A 14,567-nucleotide genomic window follows, 5' to 3' on the forward strand; every position below is an offset into this window, starting at 1 on the left:
GTTCCAGTGTCCGGGCCCGGTTCATGACGTGTTTCGTACGACTACAGGGGTACTCCTGGAACATGCTCTCCTGATCTCACGATGATCCCGCTTTCGGCGTTGACGCGTTAAACGGCTCGAGCGACTCGGGCTGGTACCAGATGATGTACAAAGTAATGTAATCGTCAGTGACTTGGTACGCGTGTAGATACCCCTGTCCCGTATCTATGACCCCGATTGAGTGCCTCGAACGCGGTTTCCGACTTGATGTGCTACCCAACACATGCTACCAAGCCCGTCGTCCTGGCCTCGTCTTTCTCGTCACTGTTGTAAGCCGTTCTACATAGTCAAGCCGCAGGTTCCTAGCATGATTCATACATACATACGTTGTACATATCTTACCCAAGTCGGTGTGTGTTGCCGAGAGAGTCGGGTTTCGGAGCGAAGGCCGATCTCCGATGGGGTTTCCATACGTTGTATTCAGATCTTCGCAAAGCCCCCCCTGCTCGGAACATGATTTGACTACCGGATCCCCATTCGGCGTGGAGACAACAATTGAGACAAGGAGGAGACACCCTTTGTGATTATCTACATTACGTTGATGCGGAGCTCTGATCATTCTTGTGATGGGAATTTTACACTAGCTCAGTCCAACGTAATGCCACCTTCTTGTGCGTCGTCAGCCGTAGTGCATGCCCTGTTCCAGGCACACCAACAGAAGTCTTGTGTAGGTACGTAGCTAACATGTCATGACGCTCTTTCGTCGTCAGTGGTACCGCGAATAAACCTGATTAGTGGAAAATTTTCTATACTACCTACCTACCCGGGTTTAGGGGTTTATAGGTCAGAGCCCGATGACTAGTCAGACTGTCGACAGTCTTAGAACTTCATGTTGATAGTTGTACCTCTGACCTGGCTCTGGTCAGAGCAAAATCCTCTATTCAAGCTCTGACCTACACCCCACCCAACCCGGGTAGGTAGGTACATACCTACGTGTACGTTGTACAACGTACAACACTAGATCTAACCCCTTGTTCTGGTTATAGGGGTTACAGCTGCTTACGTTGTATATCGGAAAATACGTTGTACACGGCCATCGCACCCGCCCGCATACGAAGTGTGCCTTATTGTACGTTGTACGCCGAGGACGACCAACGGAGCCCATCGTTTCGGCGATCGACTCGTGTGACCGTACCTAGTGTACATAGATAGTGTACAAGTAGTGTACAACGTACTTATTCCAGATCTCGGATATCGAACCCTCTCAAAGATCGGCGTAATATACATAAAGTACCTAGTCGTCGAATGCCATGCTACGTCGTACTCATCTGGGCCTTTGTGGAACAGATCATGTCAGATACGGGATGGACACTACGTGTAGATCGCCCTAACAGTAGCCGTTTGCTGGTACCTGGACTCAAAACTGCAGCCCATCTACACGTATAGTTATCGGACCTGGGCGGTTCAATAACTGGGCCTCATCACATCCAGCATGTGACACAGGTTGGACATGATGGCCACCACAACCTTCAACACGGGCGGTAAAGGAATTTGGGCGAACTGGACTACAGACTGAAGACAATACGAGTCCGCGTCTAACCACACCGTGTCATACAGTAACAGAGCAGGATGGTATCCCTTTGAGAAAGTGAATTTGATCCTGATCACAGGAAATGCTTCGGAAATACCTACATAGGTAATCTCCACTTAGTGCGTTGTAGAGCCATATGGCCGTTGTTGGCCAAGACCCCGAAGCGTGGAATTAGATCTGGATAAGACTGATGTTCGAAATGTTTGCGAACTGATCACAACTGCCGATCCCCACAAAGGGGGATGGCCGAGTTAGCGGATCTAGACTACGGCGCTAGTCACTTCTTGATGGGTCTCTTTGTCTTTGTTCCCTTTGTTCTCTTCCAGCCCTCATGTGAAAGGTCCACATCGCGCGCGTCTAAGATCGCCCTAAAGCAGGTCAAATGAACAGATGTATGTACAATGTATGTACTAAGTATCATATGAGGAGCGCCCTGATTAGGTGCTGTATTGACTTGGCGTATCGGGCTGCACTGGGTGTCAAGTCGGTGGCCTCGCCGATTACAAGCCGGCATACTCGTCTCTCGACAGCAACGAAGACATATGAAGCTCGCGATAATGTGTGTTTCGTGGTCAGCGGGTTTGTGGAAAACAGATTCTCGCGGAATTGTCCATGGTACCGCGTACCGCGTGCCGCGTTTGGTCTCGTCTCGGCGCGAGCGGCGGCTCAGGTACCATCAGAGGTGTGATACGTCATTAGTGTAAACCCAACCCTTTTCTGTCCCATGTCGCGCTGGTGATTTAGTACATAAATGGGCACGGATAAGGTGTGATTACAGAGCAGTAATCTTATTTCGCTGGCTTCATGGGTAGAACGGGACGGAAGGTCGTTTCAGGTAGCCTAAAAGGGCCTGTTGACAAAGCTTTTTGCTAATACACCACGATTCTGCCCGGTCTTGTCCGGTGCGAGTTGAGTATGTTGTAAACATTTGCCCGTCGTTATGTTGAGTTGATGTAATACGTGCATGAGCCCTAGCCTCGGGATGCGGAAAAAAACAAAACAAAAGGAAACGAGAAGGAAAAGGAGCCCTAATGTACAACGTACGAACAACGTATGTACCTATGTACAACGTACATTTGTATGTACTGTTAATGGGTTTGGTTCTCTTGATACCTTGACCATGCGACATATCGGTCCCCTGCTAGTTACTTCGTACATACCTTACGCTAAGCATGGAACTCGGAATTCGGGATCCAAGTTCTTATTTTTGCGACAAGTCAACAGTACGTTCTACGATACCTAGAACTCGACGTTATCAGCGAGCCGTTTTTTTCCCTCTTCCCTACCTATGCAGTTCTCAATGCCCCGACGTGGACATCAGGTCTGCATACCTGTACTACGTACGTACAACGTAGGAGTCCTCAAAAGGCTTTATTAGGGATAGGCACGTTCTTCCTTTATTCTCCTTGTCACAATCGTGTCCAACGAGGGGGAGTACTTAGTACGTTGTACACTAGTACCGTACACCAACCAACCATCGCCGTTCCCGCCCACGCAAAACGGACGATGTGGGACTCAGTAATGGATATCTGACTATGGTGCAGGGTCTACGCGATGGGGCGATGGGGCGATGGGGCTAGGAAACGGCGCCGGGGGTCATGGGCGAGCAGTGGTATCCCGCAACTTGATTTTGGTATCCCGCAAGCGCCTATCCCTTTTAGGATAAGAGTGCCAAGTAAATACCTTACCCGAAATTATGTAATCGTATGATTACGAAGATAACATACAACGTATATAACGTAGACAAGCAAGACGCTAAGGTTAAGAATGGATCGGGCCATAGGATTCTCTATTTCAATTGAACTATATCGTATTTTGACCTATTTGCGAAATCTACTCCCTAACTAGAACTGCTATTACTGATGCTGCTGTCTAATATAGGTGATTTGCCTGATAAGACTGCGACAACTGGCTAGGTACCCGGTAGTGTACGAATATATTGTATGTATCGGGCTACTAGATGTATTTAATAAGTATATGGCCGCTGAGATTAGCTGAAAAGGTACTTTACAGGTACTTACCTGGGCTGTATATCGGTTGTATATAGACTCTATGTACCTTTGTACCCTTTCCTAAAAGGGATAGGCGCTTGCGGGATACCAAAATCAAGTTGCGGGATACCACTGCTCGTCATGGGCGGATCTTGCCAGATGGATCGAGGGGTTCGGGTTCGACTTGTGCAGGAATCTAGCATGGCCCTTGTCGATTCGACTGGCAGGGCAGCCACCTTATGCACGTACCTACAACGTACCTTGTATGTATGTGCCGAGTACTTTTGTTAATGCATTCCAACGTGCCCCAAAGTTGTCGGATCAGTATCCTCACTGAGGGACGGTCCTCCCTATGGCTCCTCCCCTCTCCCTCTGAGCCTTTCGGAGGCGGCAACAACTCCACTTTGAATTCTGATCCTGGAGGTGGTCAAGGAAAGAGCATGTTGACAGTCATTTGAAACAGAAACAAATCCCCGCCATGCTCATGACTAATATACATACAAGGTACATTGTGCTCCCAAGGTTCTCATCCATTCATAATGCTTGTATTCGACTAGGGCTTATCATGAAAATTCCTCTTTGCCCCTCTTTTGTAACGAGCCCATCTTCCGATGTGTACGTTGTAATCACTTCTGGCTGGTCACTTACTTGGCATCTCCATCGTCTTCGTTTTTCCGTTTTCCTTTTCCCTTCTAATCAGAAAACAAAGGCCACTCTAATCCATTCTTTCACGAAACAGGGAGGCGCGGGCCTCAAATTTTCACCATCATGGTAGTAAATTAGGCGGAAACTAACGGAATAGAGGGAAGCGTGAGTGGCCATCGATTCGTCCCACAGATGGGGTGCCAACTAGGAACTAGGAGGTCTGATATCCAGCCACAGTATCCAGGTCATGGGTGTCAGTCCCTATGGAAGCTACGTAAGGAAACCAACTCGAGTACCTTTATCCGCTCATCATCCCATCCCAACGATGTGCTTACGGTAATCTCCATGCGTTGCGTCCTCGCCTCCTGCTGCACGCTGTACGGAGTGCGTACGGTACGGTACGGTACTGCCCTGTGCATTACAAGATAGCACCCATGGCACCCATGCACACCGGCCGAGTGATCGTTGACCGCCACTGATTTTCTCTATACACTAGAAATCACGCTTCCATCGTTCCTTCATCCTCCACCACACAAACATGTTCCGGGCCTCGCATGGTTACAGTTAATACAACAAGGCCCCTCTCTCCCGGAGGCGTCCGCCGCCAAGTGATGCTGACCCTAGTGTCCGCGGAAGGCCCAAGATTATTGCCCCGGTTCATTTCGCCATTTCTAGAGCAATATCTGTCCCGATCGATTGGTGACCTTCCGAACTCCAGGCTCCCTTGTCGCTGCCGGCCCATTGTCCATGCAGTTTGAAGACCCTCGTTTACAATGTACATGGGTCGAAGGGTCTCGTTTCGGTATTCTACACTACGCGGTACGTCCCACGAATACTGAATTGCAACGTATTGCCGTACGTTCCTCCTGGCCCCATAGGGGCCGCTGGACATTTCGTGCCCCTCGACCCAGAGCTATTCTTCGCTTCGACGGCTCCGGTGTTCCACATTTTGGATTTGGCCGCCTCCGTGACATGCCAAAGAGACAAATGCCCGAGGGGGAGGGGAAACGCCTTTGGAAGAAGCCCAACGTTGTCAGCTCATGTACCGGATCTGGCGCCTATCTTCCTCGTATCTGCCAAGTTCGCAGCGCTGCATTCTGCATATGCCTTTCTCGTCTTTCACAATGTAAGTCGCACACAGGCCACTTCCGACTCTCGTGTCCAGGCTTTTTTCCGATGAGCTTCTGAGTACATCGTCCTTCCATCGCAGCGGACGGACCTCGAAACTACCTTCTCACAAACATTGTATCCATCTAATTTTTAGGCAGGACATCAGGTGCCGCCCATGGAAATTACCACGACGATTAGACGAACTGTAGCGGTGTATAGGACGCGGCCAAGTATGGTCTTTAGTTGCTGCAAAGGAACCCACGTCACCTCTCCCTCAACTGGGCGGGCCGCCATTTCGTCTTGCCCCCTTTGCCTCGAGGCTCATAGTGAGGCGGTCCGGGGTCGCTGGGATTGGTTTGGCATAGCCACGCTTGATCGCGAATCGGAGGACGTTGTACGCAGACATGATCACCGGATACAACTGCACAGTTTCTGGTTGGCCGAGTCGATTACAACTTGCAGGGCATCCACTACGTTGTACACGTCGAGCGGCCCCCCCCCCCCCTTTTTTTTTTTTTTCATCAACTCGTTGCAGGATGTACAACGTACATATCTGAGACTTCTTGGGCCTTTTAGGGATCGCGATACGTCGTAAACCACCTGTCAGTCAACAAGTAATTCGGCTAGCGCCCGTTCAGGCGGTGTGAGCTCGTCTCTCTCTCTCTCCCTCTCTCACGATCCTATCGAGATCAAAGCGTCTCGACAGAGATGGGAGGACGAACAAGAGTGCATCACAGAAAAGGGATGTGGTAGCAGGAAAACCGTGTGGATTGACAAAGCGAGCCGAAAAAGGTCGTGGTGTTTGTGTGATCACAGCCGATCTCGCTTATCCATCTCCCGATCCATCAACGATCGCATCGGACTAGCGTCACCAATCCACCACAGCCAGTTCCTGGCCCACTTCCTCAGCGGGCCCCTCCAACACACAAGGTTACTTCGTACCGTCTGACTGGATCTCTAGCTCCAACAGCATGTGCGAGAGAAGACGGCAGCCTTGTGCAAAACAGAGAGGCAAGCGGGAAAACTGTGCCTTTCTTCGCACGTCCCTCAAGGAAGAGCATGGTACAACCTACAACATACAATGCAATGCATCCGTGAGGCAGCGGCTGCGTGGAGAAACGAAATTGGACCAAAGAATCGCTCAAGTGGACTATTCTGTCAGATGTGGATGAGACAGTCCTCTCGACAATACGACGTAAGGCGCCCCCAAATCGACAATACCTGTGTCTCTGGAAGCATGTTGTGATCTGTTTCCCCCGCCATCTCAGCAAGCACATTCAACACAATGCTATGAAATGGCCGTGAACTGTGTTCTGCAGCCAATCAATGGTTGCCCCTACTGTGCGGGAATGGCCGACCTCTTGCCCTCCCTGGTCGGCTGGCCAACACGGGTTAGCCCAAGACAATCTCTCCATCTCTCCCAAGGGAACGGAACCTCGCCCCAACACGCCGCTAGTCTGTCGGCCACGGCTGCGACCGAGTTGGACCCTCAAATAGATACCCTGCGGCGTTTCTACCTACGGCACAGCACTCGATCCTTCGTACGAGATTATTACTTCGTGGGAATCGTTGCCTCTTGGCGGCGGCGTATTAACGGAGATATCCGATGAGAGAAGGGGAGCGGACGCCAAGATTTCAACGCATATCGATCGGCCAAGAGCCACAAGCCGTCACATGCTGATCGGAGACCCATCCACCGAGGAGGAGGGTTTTCTGGCTTCCCGAACGTCAAGACGAGGGAAAAACGCCTTGTAGGGACAAGCGCTCATTTCGGCCCGTAGCCACCACGCCGCTTTTGCATTCCCTATGCCGGTTGGCACTCTCGCAACTATATGGGGAAACCTCAGGAGGTGGATGATTGCTTTGGCCATACCAACAACACCCCTTTGTCTGAGGCATCCCATGGCATGGTCTGTTGGTCCTGACTTTGAATTTGAGGTCGTCTCCCGGGGACCACGTCCTTTGCCCACCGCCCGCCTGCTGTCTCGGTGCTCTCCCTTCCGTTACAAGACATGTTCGTACTTTAGCATCTCGCACGTTCGCCATGAGGAACGACAGGCGGGGACGATCCCCGCCACGAGGGGCCATAAAATTAGCCGCGACGATTTTCCCGGATTCTTGTTCTCCTGTCAGATTGTCCCTCTCCCCTGCTTTGCTTCACACGCCTTCCTCCCCAAAGTGATGGTGGTGCCGCACGAGGAAGTCTCGATGGCTGCAGACAAGGGTCCTGGGAAATGCGACGTGACAACTTACACCGGCTGCGGCCGCGTCTTCGTTCAGCTCAGCTGTGTAATCGGGTCGGGTCGGGCGTACGAATCGTGTCGGGTCTTGAGATGACGAGAGTCGTCGCACCGACTCGGGTTCGCTTGCGATTCGAGGACAGTCCCGTGTTTCTCTTGCCAAGCCATGATTCTACGCAGTCATCGTCCATCCTAGCGTACTATTAATCGGTGTGGACTACCTATTAACCCTGAGACACATGCCCACTTCCCTCCACTCCACTCAGTAGAGAGGCAAAGGAAATCCGCTGTTTACCATGAACGCCATTGATATCGAAAAGGGAAATCATTTCAAAGCACCGACACCCAGTGGACTCCGATTTGATTCGAATGAAGTCTATCTGTTACACCGGGCAGCACTCGTCGTGTCGTGGGTAGTCGCTCAGTTCTGGATCGCAAACTCGTCCTGCAGGGGAAGATCGCGGCTACTAGACCCGACCCAAACCCCGTACGTGCCGTTTCGAAGATGCCACTTCTGCGCACCGACGTCCCACACGCTGAGGTCGCGCCTCGTCAGCTCGAACTCGACGGTTGCCGAGTCGCCCGCCTCGACGAAGGGTTTATCAAAGCCACGTAGCTGCCTGACCGGCCCTCCCGGAATGCCGACGTACAACTGCGCGACTTCATAGCCTTCCACCTCCCCGATATTCCGCACCTCGGCCGACACGCGAGCCAAGACGGTCCACAGGTCTCGGGGGCCGCCTTCGCGGAGGGGCCCGGTCGGGTAAGGCGCCATCGACTCGTTGTGACTTGTCTGAACAGTGAGGTTGTCGAACACAAAATTGGTGTAGCTCAGCCCGAACCCGAAGGCGAAACGCGGCTCGATGCCGTCCCTGTCGAAGTGCCGGTAGTCGACGTACACACCTTCAGAGAAGTTGCTCTGAGGGAAGTTTTCATAGACCCGGTCGTCATCGGAGAGGACGTCCGGACCGGCCATGTGCGCGTAGTCGGATTCGTTCCGCGCCACGGTGTATGGGAGCTTGCCGGATGGGTTCTCACGACCGTAGAGGATGGAGACGAGGGCGTTGCCCGAGTCCTGACCTGGGAGATGCGCGAAGATGACGGCGGTGACGTTTCTGTGCTCGATCCACTGGTCTACGAGCCGCGGCCCGGCGTTGTGCAGCACGACGATGGTATTGTTGCAGCGCGACGCCACGTGTAGTACGAGACCGTCGGTATAATCGTCGTAGAGAGTCGGGCGATCATACGATTCGCTCGCCCAAGCGTTGCCGAAAACGAGACAGGCGTCGGATGCCGGGTGGACTCCAGGATCGCCGCGCTTAAAATCCCACAGGAGCGCGGTGCCGTCCTCGTCGGCTTGCGCCTTGATGGCCTCAAAGGGAGAGACGAGCGTCGATGACGAAGGGGCACCAGAGCCACCGCCCGCGATCAAGGTACCGCCGAGACCAATAGACGACCAATCTTGGTAATTCTCCTTCATCGTGAAGCCGGCCTCGACCTCTTCCCAGTCCACGGGGTACGCGCCGAAGGCTAGGGGATCGGCGAACCCGCCCCCAATAAAGTTCATGGCGCGGGCGGATGTGGCCGAGTATCCGAACACGGAGAGGAGTCTCGGTTCGCGGAGGGGGAGCGCACCGTTGCTGTTCTTAACCAGAACGTGACCTTCGACAGCCCCCTCGCGAAGCACGCCGCGACTGGACGAGTTCCTGGCGTCGACGATCCGATGGGGCTCCTGCACGTCCATGGGCATTCCGATTCCGGGCGGTGGGAAGTCCTTGTCTTGGCTTAGGTGATACCACGACGCGATCACCCTGGTGGCCATGTCGGTGACACGGTCCTCGGGGACGGACCCATTCCTTACTGCTTCGACGAGGGTATCGCCCCAATAATCGTGGGGCTCGGGCATGGCCACATCCATCCCGGCGAGGGCGGCAGCGACGCCGGCGTGCTGCGCGTCCCAGTCGGAGACGACCCAACCCTGGAAACCGAGTTCATCTTTCAGGAGGCCGTTCATCGTCTTGCTGTTCTGGCAGCCATACGAGTTGTTGATCCTCTGGTAAGAGCACATGATGTTGGCGCTACCGGCGAGGACGGCGTCCTGGAATGGCCTAAGGAAAGGAAGCGTCAGTCCATCCTCGTCTTGAGGTGCTCAAACTTTTTTCTTCCCTTCACATTCTCAGAACGCACCAGAGATAAAATTCGTGCATGGTCTTGTCATCGATATTAGAGGAGACAGCTTCCCGGGGAAGCTTCTGCAGACGGTAGGTTTCTTGTTCGTTTGCGATGAAATGCTGCGAGGCCGCCGTAACCGTCAGCCCCTCCAAACAGGTGAAATGCCCGTGAACCAGGCAATCGCTGCCGCTTGCTTACCTTGACACTGGTCAAAACACCTTCTTCCTGCACGCCGCCGACCGTCTCGCGTACGAAGACTCCTGTTAGATACGGGTCGACGGAGAAGCTCTCCCAGTTTCGACCGCCGCTGACCACGCGGCCCATGGGCCCAATTGAGGGTCCGAGTAAGACGTTGACGCCTTTCGTCCTGAATTCAGATCCCATGGCCTTGGCTCTTCGTCGTGCCAGGGCTTTATTCCAGCTGGGAGTAATCGGTCAGAACCTCTTCAAGAAAAAGACATAGAATTCATACCTAGCTCCCACATGAATGCCAGCCGGATAGGCGTTGACAAAGTCGGTGTTCCGGAGGCCCTGTCCGGCATCGTGAAGACACATGCCGGGGAAATCGAGCCGTGTAATCGGAGGGAGGGAACCGGCACACCCAGTCAAAGAGCGGACGCCTCCGGTCAAGCTCACCTGGGGAGAAGGAAAAAAGGGCTTAGTCGCACCAGGGACTGAAGATGGTCGAATAGCAAAGGGGCGTATTTCGGCTCACCTTTTCCTCTATCGTCATCTTCCCAACCATGTCCTTGGCTTTCTCGAGCGCATCACTCCAAGCCCCCAGGCCCTCGATCTCGGCTGTTGAAACGGTCAGCTCGGCACCTAGCCGCCTGACAGTGATCCCAGGCAGGCTGGACACCAAACGGACGAGCAGGGGGGGAGGCAGAGAAGATAGTGAGACGTACGTGACGGGTACACGGGCGGCGATAGCCCGTAGAAGAAGGCATCGTCCGTAATGGGCTCGACATCTCCGCTGCCACTTTTCTTCCTTGAGGGTAGTGCAGCCAGTCCGGCCAGGCCGCCGCCGATTATTGCCAGGATGACGATGACGACGACGGCGATGCCCCTCCTGGTTTTCAGGAAAGGGAAACGATCTCGGAAACGTTGAAACACGGAAGGTTTCTGCTCGAAATCATCGGGTTTGTGGCCTCCGGCAGTGCCATCCTCGGGCCTAATCTCCGTGCCAGCGCCGGCGCTGGTGTCAGTCTTCAACATGGCGGGAGAATCGGTCGCCAGGTGGGTTAATAGATGAGGATGGGTCCGTGGCGGTGAGCGGACGTCGGGATTCTGATCTCAACGCAACGTTGATGAATATCCGCTCGTGACCGGCTTTCTTCGAGTATACCGGGGTCGCGGGCACGGGGCATCCCTCTCCTCGGCTCGAGATCCCTTCACAAAGGGACGAGAAGAGCACTGGTGTAAGCCAAAATATTGGTGTACTACTGATCCCAGAGCAATTGGTGGTCAATAAGGTCTCGACGTCCTCCCACTGCCGAATGGTGCCCCGTAATATGGAATTCAATCTCTCGCCTTGCTGTTTGATGACGCTCCATTCCCTCGCCTTGTCGTTGAATCGCATCATACCAATCCTGCTTGCCCCTGGTCGTTCTTCCTGTATCGTCCCGCCAACCGAGCTTTCCGTTGCAGCTAACGTTTGTGATTGGGCAACTCCCGATGTGAACCCGGCATCTAGTATCTTATGTAAGCACTATGAAGCTCTTCAGGGCACGGGGGGTCAGACGTCGACCGGGTCCATGAACGCCGGTGACCCGTCTCATTCTCATCCCTCCGAAGTTGTCGGCGCGAGCCCGTCCGGTGTAATATCCCGTCTCCCGATAAAAGTGTAAACGACTGCCTTCGGCCTACCCAGCCGTTTTAGGCTTTTCAAGTGGCGGTCTAGTGTCGAAGCCGTTCTTGAAAACAGACTCAACTTGAACTTTCCGTTGATGACCAGTCGCAAACCTGGGCTTGGACAGTACCAACGCAAAAACTAACATCTTCTGACCTCTTGGCGAGCAACCGGATATCCTATATGCACTCGTCACAACATTTCAATGACGCCAATGAAGTGTTGACTAAAAATGATATCGTATCTTCACAAGAGTCTGCATAGGTAGGTATTCAGACAGGTTGTACGTTGTAAGCCAGGGCGCCGCCCGTCAATGCAAGACATCGGCCCCATCTCCCGCCAGTGACACCGGTCATGAAGCCTGCTGCAACCGGTGTCAAGTCCTTTCAGTACTTTGTAGACTGTTCCCCCCTTATGCATCTTGCCAGCTCGTCTGCTTCGTCCGAGTCTTGGCCTTGCTCTCACTGAACTTTTGGTTTCCCAACCCCCTCGGCATTTCATCCCGAATCGGCCCCGCGCCAAATTAAGCCGCTATACCATGAGAAACAAAAGCAGAGGAAATCATACGCTGAATCCGAAAAATGGACATTACAGTATGCCTCCTTGAATTCCAAGCTATAATACTGTGAGCTGAGCTGCATGAGAGGCCCTGGGCTCCAAGTCGGGTGCGCGCCGAGAAAAGAAATGGGCACATGTGGGTTGGTCGATACATTGCACATAAGAAAAGGTGCCTGGGAGCAGTTGACCGTTCGCCGTAAATATAGAAAAATTGTAAAACATATAGTCAAAGTTGTGGTTCATGTTCGCAGTCTCGATGGTGTGCTCGGGCCATTTCCGGTGGCTGAAGCCTCCCCTCTAGTCAAGGCTGTGTCGGTATCGGGGAGAAATGAGCGACTGACTGCCGTCGTTGTTTCTGAACAGCGTCTCATAGTATGAGCTGCTTCAGGTTTCGCTGGATGATCATATCCTGAACTGAGCCCATAGTGATCTTCAACAAGTTCGTGTCGGTGGCGTTGGTGAAGTGACCATAAATCTCTTTTTCCGTGTTTCGGTTCAGTGCCCTGAATTTATCCAGGAAGTATTTGCTGGCTGCCTTCCAGTCGTCGGGGGGCCCGTGGTAGTCGGTGAATCCCTGGGCTTGGATGGGGCTGTGAGCCAGTTTTCGCTTGAACAAGTCCATCTTGTTGAGGAAGAGGATGAGAGCCGATTTCGTGAACCAATGAGAGTTGGCAACCGACTCCCATAGCATCAACGCCTCGTTCATTTGGTTCTGCCAACGCGCGTACATGTTAACCAGATGAGTTCCCGACGTAGGGAGCAAGGAGCGTGTATTGGATATGGGTCTCTTACGCCGTCTCTGTCTTCGACGAGACATTGGTCGTAGCCACTGATGGCCACCAAGAAGAGGAGGCAGTTGACGTTCTCAAAGCAGTGGATCCACTTTTTCCGTTCTGACCTTTGGCCGCCGACGTCGAACATCCGGTATGTTAGTTGGCCAAGCTCGAAGACGGTCTCGGTAATCCCTGTCGTACGCAACCGGCAGCGAAGCAGGTCTTGATCTGTGGGTACATAGTCGTCCTCCCAAAGTCTGTCAACGTCGTCGCAAAAACTGGATTTCGAGAGAACTCGTCGTTAGCCCAAGCCCCTGGGAAACCCCACCTCTTCCCACATTCTATTCCCAAGAAATGATCAATGCTTACTATGCCAGGTTGTCATGGAGGGCAAATTCATTGCCCTTGGCAATGGCGTGCTTAACGCCGGCATCTGCCCAGAGGGACTTGACCGGTTCCAGGTAGTCTTTGGGCAGCGGGTCTCGTGCACTGATCTCGTAATCGACCATGAGGTAGGCCATGTGTTGCTATATGGAAAGCAAACAATAGGGTCAGCCGGCGCGCTCGGATATTGACAGTATCGTGAGTTATGGCTGGGGACAACAAAAGAGGAATGTGGAGGTGGTCTCACATTATTCTGGGGGTTCTCGAATCCCACGTTGAGTTCCTTCATGGCATCGAAGATCAATCGGAACGATTGTACGACGTTATTGAAGACGACCGGCTTCCACTCCAGCTTCTCGGACTTGCTGAATCCTTGTGCGTAGATAAGCTTCATCTGTTTCAATACAGTCGACTTGCCCGATTCGCCGGCGCCTGCCAATGTAGCGAGTTAGAAACAATGATCCACGGACCAGCGGTGATAGAAAGGTGGTGGGTCAATAGTCCTTGGGTCCATGACGCAGCGTACCTAGCAGCAGCAGCTTGACCTCCTTTGCCAGGCGCTTCTCATCTTGTCGGATCGCTTTGTCCAGTTCACGCGAGCGCGCAGCTCCGTCATCTTTATCCCTGCTTCCGAAACACATCATAGGCAACTTGCCAAGGGTTTCCCGGGGCAAGGGAGCAGTGGTCGCTGGTGAGGGAAATGTCTAGGTCGAGAATAGTGGTTGAGATAAGTCGGAACCTGTCGGAGACGGCGCCGCGGATCTTTGGCGGGTCGAGGTTGCGCCAGGTCAAACTCGCGAGGCAGGAATTAACGAATATGGCCTAGCGGCTCTGCTTCAGCACATCGGAGGTCGCGCGCGTGCGATTGGGGCGACTCGGTAGTATAAAGACGGCCGGATGAGAGTTTCTCTGGGAGTATATCGGAAGGGTTGGAATCGTGCAGCAACAATACAAAGCAAGCAGGGGCTGGCGTTCGATGTCGCGGTGTTGAAGGATCAAGAAATGAGCGCTCCTTGGGCGGATTTTCGGGTCTGGTGCGGTTTCTGGGCGAGCGAAGATGTTGTGATAGCTACCTACTATCTATGATGACATTGTAGGGCTGGCTGAAGGAAGCCAAGAGAGAGCACAAATGCTGTTCGTGACGAGTCTAGGTCGCAAGGAGAAAAAGGGGAGGGAAAAGTGTGCCAATGCATGCGAGACGGCAAAGAAGGAAGAGAAAAAAAAAGGACGAGAGCAATGCAAGGCGAAAGGAGGAGGCAGGCCTTGGAGCATGGA

At 53.1% G+C, this 14,567-nt stretch overlaps 5 protein-coding genes across 5 annotated transcripts; 2 read left to right on the forward strand and 3 right to left on the reverse strand.

Annotated features, from left to right (window-relative positions):
* Positions 1–21: 21 nt before the first annotated feature.
* ACRALDRAFT_207295 (uncharacterized protein) lies at positions 22–2,699 on the reverse strand (the record flags this gene model as incomplete). The annotated part of the gene is made up of 18 exons (XM_071022211.1): positions 22–52; positions 81–204; positions 263–318; positions 366–619; positions 645–676; positions 724–736; positions 848–897; positions 944–968; positions 1,082–1,174; positions 1,240–1,313; positions 1,372–1,390; positions 1,465–1,639; positions 1,687–1,780; positions 1,852–1,898; positions 2,025–2,235; positions 2,282–2,302; positions 2,452–2,598; positions 2,645–2,699. The coding sequence occupies 18 exons, from the start codon at positions 2,697–2,699 to the stop codon at positions 22–24; spliced, it is 1,521 nt and encodes a 506-aa protein (XP_070877106.1).
* A 43-nt stretch (positions 2,700–2,742) lies between these two features.
* Positions 2,743–7,856, forward strand: ACRALDRAFT_207296 (uncharacterized protein; the record flags this gene model as incomplete). The annotated part of the gene is made up of 30 exons (XM_071022212.1): positions 2,743–2,793; positions 2,830–2,914; positions 3,000–3,078; positions 3,115–3,203; positions 3,681–3,747; positions 3,789–3,824; positions 3,875–4,003; positions 4,066–4,083; positions 4,162–4,223; positions 4,301–4,332; positions 4,399–4,590; positions 4,632–4,664; positions 4,703–4,763; positions 4,801–4,814; positions 4,882–5,336; positions 5,372–5,482; positions 5,536–5,710; positions 5,746–5,793; positions 5,852–5,904; positions 5,932–6,042; positions 6,133–6,246; positions 6,278–6,289; positions 6,326–6,378; positions 6,416–6,555; positions 6,585–6,857; positions 6,930–7,067; positions 7,098–7,226; positions 7,255–7,605; positions 7,650–7,753; positions 7,826–7,856. The coding sequence occupies 30 exons, from the start codon at positions 2,743–2,745 to the stop codon at positions 7,854–7,856; spliced, it is 3,246 nt and encodes a 1,081-aa protein (XP_070877107.1).
* ACRALDRAFT_1061325 (glycoside hydrolase family 3 protein) lies at positions 7,732–11,271 on the reverse strand. The gene is made up of 6 exons (XM_071016405.1): positions 10,634–11,271; positions 10,444–10,526; positions 10,201–10,364; positions 9,927–10,149; positions 9,744–9,847; positions 7,732–9,664 (listed from the first exon to the last, which is right to left on the reverse strand). Exons 1-6 carry the CDS (start codon positions 10,941–10,943, stop codon positions 7,978–7,980), a joined length of 2,571 nt encoding a protein of 856 aa, XP_070877108.1. The 5' UTR covers positions 10,944–11,271; the 3' UTR covers positions 7,732–7,977.
* Positions 11,272–11,482: 211 nt separating this feature from the next.
* Positions 11,483–12,045, forward strand: ACRALDRAFT_2017117 (uncharacterized protein; the record flags this gene model as incomplete). Its single annotated transcript, XM_071019872.1, has 3 exons — positions 11,483–11,569; positions 11,653–11,831; positions 11,877–12,045. The coding sequence occupies 3 exons, from the start codon at positions 11,483–11,485 to the stop codon at positions 12,043–12,045; spliced, it is 435 nt and encodes a 144-aa protein (XP_070877109.1).
* On the reverse strand, positions 11,745–14,508 carry ACRALDRAFT_1074826 (uncharacterized protein). Its single transcript, XM_071018287.1, has 5 exons — positions 13,819–14,508; positions 13,540–13,724; positions 13,278–13,435; positions 12,928–13,186; positions 11,745–12,847 (listed from the first exon to the last, which is right to left on the reverse strand). The coding sequence occupies exons 1-5, from the start codon at positions 13,934–13,936 to the stop codon at positions 12,503–12,505; spliced, it is 1,065 nt and encodes a 354-aa protein (XP_070877110.1). The 5' UTR covers positions 13,937–14,508; the 3' UTR covers positions 11,745–12,502.
* Between the last annotated feature and the right edge of the window lie 59 nt (positions 14,509–14,567).

Source organism: Sodiomyces alcalophilus (genome assembly GCF_042370955.1).
Source record: "Sodiomyces alcalophilus JCM 7366 unplaced genomic scaffold ACRALscaffold_2, whole genome shotgun sequence".
In the NCBI taxonomy this organism is placed as follows: Eukaryota; Fungi; Ascomycota; class Sordariomycetes; order Glomerellales; family Plectosphaerellaceae; genus Sodiomyces; species Sodiomyces alcalophilus.